General features: G+C 36.2%; 1 protein-coding gene across 4 annotated transcripts in view; it reads right to left on the bottom strand.

The window, feature by feature from the left end:
• The window catches only part of HDHD2 (haloacid dehalogenase like hydrolase domain containing 2), a 55,865-nt gene that overhangs the window by 11,374 nt on the left and 30,807 nt on the right, over window positions 1–13,684 (bottom strand). For all 4 annotated transcript variants that reach the window (XM_027575797.2, XM_027575796.2, XM_027575800.2 and 1 more), the window contains exons 3-4: window positions 12,483–12,691; window positions 7,462–7,546 (exon numbers count right to left, since the gene is read on the bottom strand). In XM_027575797.2, coding sequence (XP_027431598.1) covers window positions 7,462–7,546; window positions 12,483–12,691 — 294 coding nt within the window. The remainder of the gene's footprint in view (window positions 1–7,461; window positions 7,547–12,482; window positions 12,692–13,684) is intronic.

Genomic DNA, 13,684 nt, shown 5'->3' on the forward strand with positions numbered 1-13,684 from the left:
CATAAATATAGGAAGTGTGGGATCTATGCTACTTAAAATAGGTAACAGCAAATCACTTCATATTTGTGGGCCTCGGTTTCTTAATAAATGGAAGAGGCTAAACAGATCAGGGCTTTTCAATCTCTGCACAGCTGACATTTTGGACTGGAAAATGCATTGTTGTGGTGCCTGTCCTATATGCAGGAGGATGTTTAGCAGCACCCCTGGTCTCTCCCCACTCATTGGAAGACAGTAGCATCCTCTTCCCCAGTTGTGACAACCAAAAATGTCTCTAGACATTGCCAAATGTCCCCTGGGAAGCAAAAGTGTCCCTCGTTGAGAACCATTAAACTAGATGTTTGCCACAGCCTTGACACTCAATACATTTAAAACTAATACCAATCAACCTGAAAAACACAAGCTATCAAAAGCTCAAATTAAAACAATAGTAAATCATGAAGTATATCAAAGGAAAATCTCATTAACAATGAACTGAAACCTTCAAAATATCTCCAATGTCGTACTGACACAGTAACTGTCTCATCAATAGCCGGCTATCTATTATCACCACCTTTTAGTACTGCGGTTGGGATCCCAGACAGTATAATAAAGCAAGAAAAAGAAATGAAAATATAAAGATTGGCAGGGGAGAAGTAAAACTGTCATTATTTGTAGGTGACACAACTGTCTATGTAGAAAATCTAATCCAAAAGACTGTACAAATAAATTATTAGAATTAGCAAGTAAATATAAGATCAGTAAATATGAGGGTAACACACAAAAACTCAGTTATACTCCTATGTATTAGCAACACCCACTTAAAAATGAAATTTAATGAAATACCATTTAGAATAGCATCAAACAACATGAAATACAAAGATGAATGTAACAAAAAGTCTAAGACCCATACTTTAAAAACTGCAAAACACTGCTTCAAGAGTGTAAAGATCAAATCTAAATAGTGGAGATATATTCCATTTTCGTAGACTGGAAGAGACATCGTTGTTCAGATGTAAATTCTACTCCAATTCACAGATATACCAATCACACTCCCAGTGGGCTTTTCTTGTGAAAATTGACAAGTTGATTCCAAAATTTATCTGGAAACTCAAAAGATGTAGAATGGCGAAGACAACCTTAAAAAAAAGTTAAAGCTGAAGAATGCACACTACTGGATAATAAGACTTATAAAGGTAGAGCATGTGAGACAGTATGGAACAGCATAAACACAGATAAGGAATCTAGAAACAGAGCCTTGCATCTATAGTCACTTGATTTTTGTCAAAAGCAGCAATTCTAGAATAGAAAGAATGGGTCTTTGCAATAAATGTTGCTGAAAAACTGGGTATCTATATGAAAAAAAGAACTTTTATCTCACATAATTCACAAAAATTAATTCAAAATAGACCTTAGACCTACTTATCAAAGGTAGAATAATAAAGCTGGTAGGAAAAAAAAAACAGGAAAATATCTTCATGACTGTGGGGTAGGCAAAGATTTCTTAAGCAGAAGAGAAGAAAATACTGACAAATTGGACTCCATCAAAATTAAGAACTTCATGTTTTCATACCATTAGTATTCCCTATATTCTATAGAGTATTCTCCTACTACTAACAGAGGCGAACCACAGACAGGGATAACAAAGCTGCAATACATATATCCAACCAACGACTTGTATATATAACAAATAAAGAGCTCCTACAGATCAATAAGAAAAATACAACCCAATCAGAAAAGACAAAAGATTTGAATGGGGACATCACAAAAGTTATCCAATGGCCAGTAAGTATATAAAAACAACATTACTCATATGGGAAATACAAACTGAAACTCAGTAAGATACACTATACACACCAAATAGAACAGCTAAAATTACACGGACTGGCAAGAAACTGGTCAGAATGGGGAGCAAGTGGAACTCTCACTGATATAGCCAGTGGGAAAGTACGACTTGGTACAATCACTTTGGAAAAACTGTTTGGCAATATTTATTAAATCTAAACAAGTACTTACCCTATTTACCCAGGAATTTCATTCCTAGGTACAGACCCGAGAGAAATGAGTGCATATGCTACCCAAAGACATGTAGAGGAATATTCGTAGCAGCTTTATTCATAACAGCCCAAACTGGAAACAATCTAAATGCCCATTAACAGTAGAATAAATAAATTGTGGAATGGACTACTGCACAACAGTGACAACAACAATAAAAAAAGAAGAAACAAAACAGAAACTAAGTATTGCTACATGCAACCTGAGTAATCTCAAAATCAGACAAATATGCTACAATTTTATGATTTCATTCACATGAAGATCAAGAACTGGCAATACTGACAGCAATGAGAGTAGTGACCGTAAGGAAGGGGTTGTGTGGCCTGGGCTAGGGGGCCTTCTGGAGTGCTACAGATATTCTGGCTTTTGATCAGAGTGGGGGTTACACAGGCGTATCTGCGTGTAAAATTTTACTGAGTCATAGACTAACAATTTGTATACCTTACTGTGCATGTTATACATCAAATCAAAAAAATCAGTAATAACATATTTATGTGATTTAGTCACCAGAAGCTTTTATTTGGAATAGCAAGAGCTGCTTTGACCATAAAAGAATCTCCCCAATTGATTAAAAAATAAGAGTCGTTAGTGACTGATAATCAACTCAATTCTGTATTCTGATTTTCAGACTGTCATAATAACTTGTCCTCCTGCCTGTACTAATGGTATGCTTTATATAACATAAGTTCTTAAGTCTTAAACAATTTCTTACTTCCAAAGTGTTTTATTTTATAGTCTGGACTTTAATTTAAAAAACTGCACAGCAGTCAGCCCTTTCAAAACAGGAAAAGCCCACAGAAATATTATTTCTACTTTAAGCCCTGCTGCCACATTGTTCTGGAATTCCTCATGCCCAGGGCTCTAAACACCTAGAAAATATTCAGGAGTTCCTGTCCAAATGCATTAATAACTGAGCCCATTACTGTTGATTTTTTCTTCCCTTTCTAAGGAACGGAATATACTGGCATAATCAAAACATTTTATTTTTTCTTAAGGAGATAGGGAAAAGGAAGCAATTCAACACTGAACAGAGATCATTTATGGTGATAAGGATCTCCTCCCCCAAACCAAAAAACCCCCTAATTTTTCCACACCTCTATGACTTTGGGAGCATTCCTGCACCTGGCAACAATTACAGAAAAGAAGTCATTTACAAAGTTTCAAAACATTATTATTAAGTAGCCTTCATCTCTGCATTTAACTGTGAAAGTTGTGGTGTCATTTACCTTCAGTTACAATGACATTTTAAGAAACTCTTCTAGAAGCTGTAGGACAGCTGCTCTTAATTTAGGGGGAAAAAAAAGCAACAAAAAAACACTTTAATTTTTCCTAGGTTAAGCAATTCTCTAGTTTTCCCCCCAAATTCCTTTGACCCAGCAACTATATACTTCTGAAAACAATCTTAAGGCATAAACATAAATACAGTTTAAAGAAACATGTTTTCATTTTTCAAAAACTCACTTCAAAATCCTGGAAATAACCAATAGGAAGCAGATGGCTACACAATGTATTGCACTTTTTAAAGTGGAATATGCTGTTGGAATCAAACATGTTTTGGAAGACTAAGAATATAGAAAAACATGCACAACAAATTGTGGGGTTTTTAAAAAGCCAAGTGACCACATAGTATATATACATTCTCATTTTTATCTAGTATTTACGTGCATGGAAACCAACAAGCTATGTGCTAGCATGTTAACTGGGGCTCTCTCATAGCAGGATTACAGGTAATTTTGTTTATTCTTTTCCTTTTTGAGCATTTAAACTTTTCCACAATGAAGACATATTACTTTTGCGCTGATTTTTTTTTTTAGTCTTGTGACTAAGTTCAAGTTAGGTTATTAAGTGATCTGTTTGCCCAGCAGCCTTTCTCCTAATAGAGATCAGCAAACTTAATTATAATTGGTCCATTACTAAAATGCTCAAGCTTTGTGTTTCTAACTCAGGTCAGCAGATGAAAACAGACCTTGCTACAAGCAAGTACTACAGCTGTGAAAATGAATCAGCTGGAGCTTTGGATATTCGTGGTGATGAATCAAACAATACTACCAGGGGATAAAGCAAACTGATAAAAGTATAAAACACACAAAATAATATTACATATTGTTTAAAGTTACCTACCATATGTGATAAGTATAAAGAAATATACGACAATGATAAACACAGAATCATAACCATGATTACTTTGGGATGTTGGGCGATAAAATAGGGGAAGGATATGCAGGGAATATCAAATGTGCTGATAATTTGTATTTCTTAAGCTGGTTGATATTACTCTTTGTATCTTTTAGTTTTAGATAAAAGGGGAAAGCTACCCATGACTCTTAGGATTTGAATGTCTTCTAGAATCCAAATCCAAATCATGTCTGTTCCCTATAGCTGGTTCTTATCCTTCCCCAAAATCAATTCTTTAAATTCTGGTTTCTCAATTTCATTCAGACATTTAAGACACATTTGTAGACAGACTGTACTATGCATTTGTGTGTGTGCATGTGGGGGGGGGCGCTACCCATTCAAAACACAGTAAATAAGGGGCAGTGTAATGTGGAAAGTTGATGTATCTGCCTGAGGGCAATATGCCCCCGAAGCTGTTATTCAAGGCAGCTATGCAACGGGGTTTAAAATCCAATGCTTATTCTCATTATCAACCTGAATAGTAATTTAACTAATCGGTGGTTCATTTGAGATGTCTATATTTGACACACACAATCCAAACAGCTGTAGTCATTGGTTGGAAGGCATAGTCTCTGTGGAGACATCAATATGCAAAGAAAGGCAAGACCTAAAATCCTTCTGTTAATTCTCCACCCAGCTGTTAAGTGCATTTGTGAAATTAGAGTTGACCTATAAGTGCACTGTAATGCTTTAAAATGTAGTGTTTAAAAAAATCAATATGGTTAGGGAAGTGTACTAATTAGACAGCATCCGAGCAATTACAAAGTCAGTATTATGTCAACATACATTTTTATTACCCTGAGTCTAGTGTTCATCTAAGACAGAGACCTTCCAACTTCCTATTAAATATGTCCTTCCCAAATTACCAGCTAAAATCAATCAATACCCTCTCCTTGAATTCTGTGGTTAGAGAAATGGATAAAAGGTAGTGGGTTAAGTTCAGAAGTAAGAAATCATAACAAGTTCTCCATTTCACATAAAAACTGATTTTGGCATAGTGGTAAACCTTACTTAAGGAGCAGTTAGACAATCCATCCCCCAACCCCCAACCCAAGAAGCTAAAGTAGGATAACTGAATTTTAATACCATATACCTCAAAGTATATCTTCAAGCAATATGGCACAGCAATAGCTCCTCAGGAAGTAAATACAGTAAATAGATACTGAACAACTATAAAAAGTGAGTTCGTTCCTTTTAAACAAAGGCTTGACTATCACAGTGACTAATAAGAGAGTCACAAATAAAAGTGCATTACGTAGCCATAGTTTCCATTAACCAAGGATCTAAAATAAATGTTCATACAAAGAAAAAAGGAGGCTGTGCCCAAAGTGCTATTTTTGGCTACAAAGATTTTCAAGATCAACAGCAAATAATGTGCCTGGATGTGTGAACCCTGTAGTGAGTTTTAAAGTTTCCCACAAACATTCTGATTTTTGGACATCTACATCAAGAAATGAATTCTACATCAAGTACACATTAAAATGATTCTTGTATATCTTCGTACTGGTAAGAAAATTATGTTTTTATGGCATTCTTTGTAACTAAGTACCAAAAATTTACCAAGCTGTTAAAAAAATTTTTTTAAACAAGTTCAATATGCAATATTGATGCAATATTTAGAACTACTTAACTTGTCATAAATTGAAAGGCAAATTATACTGGCTTAATGGTTTGACAAGAAGTAAAAGATGAAAAATGAAAAATCTATGAAAAATGAAAAATCCAAGGGAAAAAATCTCACTCTAGAGCATATTTGCGGGTAAATTCTGATCCAATTTATCTGAAGTGTGAGAACCAGGATGCTGTCTTCCCTTTGAAGCAGCCAGTGAAAAGTTCATGTAACTAAAATGGACACACAAGTGAAGATTTAGAAATTTTCCATTGTATTTCCCCAAATTTCTACCAGCAGCCATTAGAACATCTCCAGTTAGATACCCCAAAGGCCAAACAGCCCCAACCTAAACTTATCACCTCCTGAACCCCAAACAGGGAGTGCTGTCACATGTGCTCATGTTAGAAATCTGGACATCTGCCTTGACTCACTGGTCTTCCTCACTCCCTAAACCGAACCATCCATCAAGTCATGTCAACACTACCTGAATCTGCTTCTTCATCCCTACTGCTACCATCCCAGTTCAGACTACCATTATCACTTATCAAGTAATTTCTTTGAAAGTGTGGTCAAATGTGTCAACTTTTCTCAATACCCTAGATTATCACTGGAGGAAGAAATCACATGTATTGTTTTTGGAGCGTTAACCAGGATGATACACCTTCCTTCAGAGAATAGCATAGTCAGTGGAGAATCACAGGAATGGTAATAAAAGATAAAACTGAAACTATGCTCCACAGGATTAATGAGGTTAAAACAAGCAGAAAGTTTAAAGCTTGCTTTTCAGAGAACTGTTGCTCATCAGCTATTACATCTTTTCAGACTCCACCAACATATCCACTAGCTGTCTCTACAAGAGCCTGGACTCAAGGTCATCTGATATGGTTCCAGCCTATGAACAAAAAAAGCCCCGCATTCCTTCCATGAGATAACGAGCCCAAGATCCCATTCAGTTTATACCAGCTCTCAGAGCATGCCCATAGCCCCTTTGTCCCAAGATAAACTTCTGACATCAGGGGCTGAATTTTGCCTCATTCTGGTGTTAAATCTCCACCCCAAAGTGAACATGGGATGTTACATCTATGTTTGCTGAATGATCACACTCCAACTTTCCTCATGAATAGTCATATAGTTTCCCTACCCTTTTCATCAACATGTATGTAATCTCAACCCCTCTGATTATAAAACACTTGTTTTCTCTCCCTTTGAGAAGGCAGATTTGAAGCGTGTCCTCCAGTCTCTTCCTTTGGCTGCCTCTCGAATAAACTCTTGCCTTGCTGCAAACCTGATATCTCAGTGATTGGCTTTTCTGCCCACCAAGCAGATGGACTTGGGTTCCATTACAAAACTGCTAACTTCGGAGTTGCAATTTTATTATGAATTTCTGCCCCAGGATATTGATTCTACAAACAAGAAAAACTCCAATGATCATCACATTTTAACATATTGATTATTTTTTAAGAACTAAGCAAGATAGTAATAAATATGATTTAATGTTGATCTTGAAGCGATCTTGAAGACATCTATCCTCATGCACAATTTGGGTGGCCAGAAAGTAAAATATATCTATAACCTTACATGACAGAGACTCAGGAAGGAAAGAGAGAAGCATATGATCAGAAGAAAAATAGCTAAAGACTTACCGGAATGCTTGATTCAGAATTTGATAATGAAAATGTTCTGGTGCCAATCCTATGACCACAGCATTAGGATCACTTGTTTGTATTCCTGGGAATGGAAAAAATATGTAATTATTGAAAAACGCAATTAACAGTAATAATACATTTTATAATAAAATAGCTTTCTTTAGTCAATCAAACACAAATTTTTGCTGTAGCCATAATCTGAAATTTAAGAGATTATTCTGTCCAATGTACTTTGGAGGTATAAACAATACTTAAAGAAAATAGTTTTTTTTTAATATATTTTTATTTTTCTAGTATTTCTGCATATTCCTTTTGCATGGTGTTACAACTACTTAGTAACTAGAAGATCTCAATGGAAACTTGCAACTTGATGTTCTCAAACAAGTGACCATTTCTAACTTTTAAAAGCTTTACTGATTACCATCAACAAGAAGAGAGGTGAGTCCTCTATGAGCTATCAGATCAATAGCAACTGATGAGGGACTAAAAGTCTAAGAGGCAAGGGAAATTAGACTTTCTAATTGACACAGCTGAGGTTAACACATTCATGATAAATAAGGAATGCACTGTAGATTCCACAGTTTTCTACTTAATACCTAATCCACTTTCAGTTCCACAAATATTATTCTGTCATTAAAGCATATTTTAAGGCTTTGGTATCTGAAAAAAGAACTTCAGATATGACAACCAAACAAGTATATTCACGATCACAGTTATTAAAGGTCCAATTAAAGGTTCTGTGGATTTTCTATATACCAATTCCTATTTGCCTCTCCCACTGCCTGCCTTGAAGCATCCTCAACATAGATTCCATCAAAATGTGAGGGGAAGAAATAGAGCAGATACCCAGATTTCCAATTTCCTCCTTACTAGTAGCCACAAGTACTGAGTAGTTCAGAAATGGTAGTGTGCCACCATTGAGCATTGGTTGTCACTGCTTCTAGGCCTTTGCAGTGGAAGATCTAGATAATATGTATTTTTTAAAAGAGAACAAGGGAGTTGATAATGATCTTTCTAATTCAAAATTAGTAATACACGGCTTATTTGATTTTTATATTCATATCTCTTTGCATTTACACATAAAATCGTGGGTACTACCAATACTAGCGTAATTACTACTTTGCTTTATCCTATATCTACAATTTAAAAATAATAACTAATTACTACATTACTAATAACACTAAGACTACTGAATGTAGTTTAAGATTTCTTTGCAGTTTTTTTAAATTAACATATAATGTATTATTGGTTTCAGCGGTACAGGTCTGTGATTCATCAGTCTTATATAATACCCAGTGCTCATTATGTCACATGCCCTGCTTAACGTCTATCACCCAGTTACCCCATCACCCCACCCCCCTCCCCTCCAGCAACCCTCAGTTTGTTTCCTATGATTAAGAGTCTCCTATGGTTTGTCTCCCTCTCTGGTTTCGTCTTGTTTTGTTTTTTCCTCTCTTCCCCTATGATCCTGTTTGGTTTCTTAAATTCCACATATCAGTGAGATCATATGATAATTGTCTTTCTCTGACTTATTACGCTTAGCGTAATATCCTCTAGTTCCATCCACATTGTTGCAAATGGCAAGATTCCATTTTTTGATGGCTGAGTAGTATTCCATTGTGCGTGCACACACACACACACACACACACACACACACACACACACACCACATCTTATTTATCCATTCATCTGTTGATGGACATCTGGGCTCTTTCCATAGTTTGGCTATTGTGGACACTGATGCTATAAATATTGGGGTGCAGGTGCCCCTTCGGATCATTACATTTGTATCTTTGGGGTAAATACCCAGTAGTGCAATTGCTGGGTCATAGGGTAGTTCTATTTTCAACTTTTGGAGGAACCTCCATACTGTTTTCTAGAATGGCTACACCAGCTTGCATTCCCACCAACAGTGTAGGAGGGTTCCCCTTTCTCCACATCCTTGCCAACATCTGTCATTTCCTGACTTGTTAATATCAGCCATTCTGACTGGTGTGAGGTGGTTATCTCATTATGGTTTTGATTTGTATTTCCCTGATGCCAAGTGATGTTGAGCATTTTCTCATGTGTCTGTTGGCCATCTGGATGTCTTCTTTGCAGAAATGTCTGCTCATGTCTTCTGTCCATTTTTTATTGGATTCTTTGTTCTTTGGGTATTGAGTTTGGTAAGTTCTTTATAGATTTTGGATACTAGCCCTTTATCCGATACGTCCTTTGCAAACATATTCTCCCATTCTGCTGGCTGTCTTTTGGTTTTGTAAACTGTTTCCTTTGTTGTGCAAAAGCTTTTTATGTTGCCAATGTCCCAATAGTTCATTTCTGCCTTTGTTTCCCTTGCCTTTGGCGACATTTCTAGGAAGAAGTTGCTGGGACCAAGATCTCAAAGGTTGCTGCCTGTGTTCTCTAGGATTTTGATGGATTCCTGTCTCACATTTAGGTCTTTCATCCATTTTGAGGATGTGTTTACCCCAAAGATACAAATGTAATATACCATACACAAAAATGCTATTTTTGTGTATGGTATAGGAAAATGGTCTAGTTTCATTCTTCTGCATGTGGCTGTCCAATTTTCCCAACACTGTTTGTTGAAGAGACTGTCTTTTTTCCATTGGATAGTCTTTCCTGCTTTGTCGAAGGTTAGTTGACCATAGAGGTGAGGGTCCATTTCTGGGCTCTCTATTCTGTTCCACTGATCTATGTGTCTGTTTTTGTGCCAGTACCATACTGTCTTGATGATGACAGCTTGTAATAGAGCTTGAAGTCCGGAATTGTGATACCACCAGCTTTGCTTTGCTTTTTCAACATTCCTTTGGCTATTCGGGGCCTTTTCTGGTTCCACACAAATTTTAGGATTATTTGTTCCAGCTCTATGAAAAAAGTTGATGGTATTCTGATAGGGATTGCACTGAATGTGTAGATTGCTCCAGGCAGCATAGACATTTTAACAATAATTGTTCTCCCAATCCATGAGCATGGAACGTTTTTCCATTTCTTTGTGTCTTCCTCAATTTCTCATATGAGTGTTCTATAGTTTTCAGAGTACAGATCCTTTGCCTCCTTGGTTAGGTTTATTCCTAAGTATCTTATGGTTTTGGGTGCAATTGTAAATGGAATCGACTCCTTGATTTCTCTTTCTTCTGTCTCATTGTTAGTGTATAGAAATGCAACTGATTTCTGTGCACTGATTTTATATCCTGCCACTTTGCTGAATTCTTGTACAAGTTCTAGCAATTTTAGGGTGGAGTCTTTTGGGTTTTCCACACGAGTATCGTGTCATCCCTTTGCAGTGCTTTTAACCTTAGAATTGACCCCCCTATGAACGAACCATCAAAATACTGTATTTTAAAGTCATTTGAAGTAACTCTTTTCTCTGAGCGGATACGTCATCAACTTGATAGAGAATTAAATTTATTTGTTTCAATTTGATTTTGGTTTTCAGGGACTGGCTTGATTTTTACTTTTTAATTGCCTTTTAAATATGCAAAATATTTACATGGTTCCAAAGGCAATGCTGTAAACAAGGTACCTGTGGAGAAGTCTTGTCTCCTAATCCCTTTCTTCCTTCCTCCCCCTTTAGATAACCACTTTTCCTAGTTCCCCCTTTATTCTTCTTTAGCTTCCTTTCACAAACATAAGACAATCACATATCCATTTCTCTCTCATTTTCTTACACAGAAAATATGTTAAGGTTTTCTACACCCTCCTTGTTCACTTAATATACCCTATGAAGACCACTCCTTATCAGGAGATAGAATTTGCCCTTACTTATTTTTCAGTTACAAGGCATTCCATTCTGTGGACATATCACAGTTTAAACAGTCAGTTCCTTCCAATGAACATTCAGGTTGTTTCCAATCTTTTGTTATTTCAAATAAGGCCATAATGAACAACTTTGATTGCATGCCACTGTGTTTTTCTGTAACTATCTCTTAGGGACAGGTTCCTACAAGTGGCAGTTCTGCTTCACATGCAATTTTGCTAGCTATTGCCAAATTCCTCTCCATAGGAGGTGTACCATGTTATATTCCTGTCAGCATTCAGATCCTTTTTATAAATGTATTTTCTGTTTAATTCAGCCGAAGTTGGCTTCTGTTTCTTATGAATAATAATTCTGATTGATACACTGTTCTATTTCCTGATAGGACAAGTTTTGAGGTTCTGCCTAACAATATATTCACGCTAAATTTCCCTAATCGTTATTTGTAAAGCCATCCTATGGTTTTATAATGAGGTATTTATACCCATTTTTCTATATTGTGTCATTTCACTCTGAATGTCATTTATAAAAAGAAGTAATGTGGCAAAGCTTCATAAAACCAGGATATTTTCCCAGAGTCTGTTCATTTTTCCAAAGAAAAAAGTTTTATTTTGATTAAAAGTATTTTATGGTCATTGCAAAAATTTCACATGATACAGAATGGTATCTGTTTTTTTCACAATACTATTAAGATTTATTCATCAGCCTTGAAAACCAAGCCCATCATAAATATAAACTCCTCATAATCAATATTTATAAGTGGGATCAGATTAATTCTATTAACAAAAACTGAAATAAAATGTAAGATTCCAACATATCTCATTTAACCAAATTAATACAGTGGCTCCTGGATTGAGGATTATAATACACAAAGTGATTCTGACCTGTTTTTTTCAAACTGTGGGCCATGATCCATGAGCAGATGTGAAGCTAATGTGGAGGGCTCTATACAGCATCAAATTCAAACAAACAATAAAGTAAACCAAATAGAAAATAGAGTACATCTCATAGAGTAAGAGTAAGTATTGTTTAACACACATAAACACAAATATGTATCTACTGGGTTACTATATTATGTGTGCATATTGTGGAGTGTAGTCAAAACAGGTTTGAGAAACATGAATTTAGATTAAAACTATCTGTTGACCATTTCAATAATAAGAGGAAATCTGACAAAAACACTTGTAAACGTCCAGTTTTAAGAATGATTTATAAGCGAATATGAAGAACCAATTTCTGTATATTTCCAAATGTCCCCTACCTTTGAAATCAGGGAGCGCCCGATCATCCACTAGCAGCATAGGTCGAACCTGTTTCTGCTCCACTAAATTTCTGGCTGCAGTCAGCGAAGTGAATATTTCATCTTCAGAGATATCAAACTCCAATTTTTTCAACCTATCCAATAGGTCTTGCTTGCTCTCTTTGGTAGTATTGGTCACAAACCTAACTATTACAGAAGCACCGCGTAACCTGGGAAAGTCAAATTCAGATGTCAATACATAGCTTTTACACTCTAGCCCCATAAAACCTAATTTGCTAGCACTTGCCAGAGGTCAGAAAATGAAAAGTAAGTCACCAAGTAAATGTTTTTATGGCCATTAAGTTTTTTTTTTTTTTTATAACCTACCCAGATTTTTACCAATCATCCACACCCTGCAGACTGCTTCATCTCCAAAGGCTGCAATGTCTAATTGTAAAAGCTATGTATGTCTATCTTTCTGAGGGCCTTCTGTAACTAAATTTTACCACAGGGTTTTAGTAAAGAAGTGAAAAAACAAAACAAAACACAAAGCTTATTAAGCCACTGTACTCACAGATTATGAGAGAGAAAGGTATCTTAGAGATTATCTACTAGTGCAACCTTCACTTAAAGATGAGACAACAGAAGCCAGGAGGAGTTAAGTGAATGCTCAGCTCTGCACAGCTGGTGGCAGTAGAGCCCAGATGGGAACTTGGATCTATGTGCTGGTACAGCTTCTGATCTACATTAAGAGAACAGAGGACACTTGAGGATGTTTATTCCTTCTTCGGAGTCAATTAGAGACTGGCTAAACCCTCACATGTTACTAAGTTAATAAACAAAAACTATCTGGAATGCTCAAAGAAACATTCCAGTTGTACAGACTGAAATGTGTTTTCCCCCTGAACTACCTACATACAGGATTGTTTTGATTCTGTGAGCTGCTTCTGGAACCTAAACTGGCAATCAGGTACCAGAGAGAGAATTCATGATAGTCTAGCTTTCTTTAAAAATGGAAATTATTGAGATCTTGCCATTTGCAACGACGTGGATGGAACTGGAGGGTGTTATGCTTAGTGAAATAAGTCAATCAGAGAAAGACATGTATCATATGACCTCACTGATATGAGGAATTCTTAATCTCAGGAAACAAACTGAGTGTTACTGGAGTGGTTGGGGGTGGGAGGGATGGGGTGGCTGGGTGATAGACATTGGGGAGGGTA

This window comes from Zalophus californianus, chromosome 14 (assembly GCF_009762305.2).
Source record: "Zalophus californianus isolate mZalCal1 chromosome 14, mZalCal1.pri.v2, whole genome shotgun sequence".
Classification (NCBI taxonomy): domain Eukaryota; kingdom Metazoa; phylum Chordata; class Mammalia; order Carnivora; family Otariidae; genus Zalophus; species Zalophus californianus.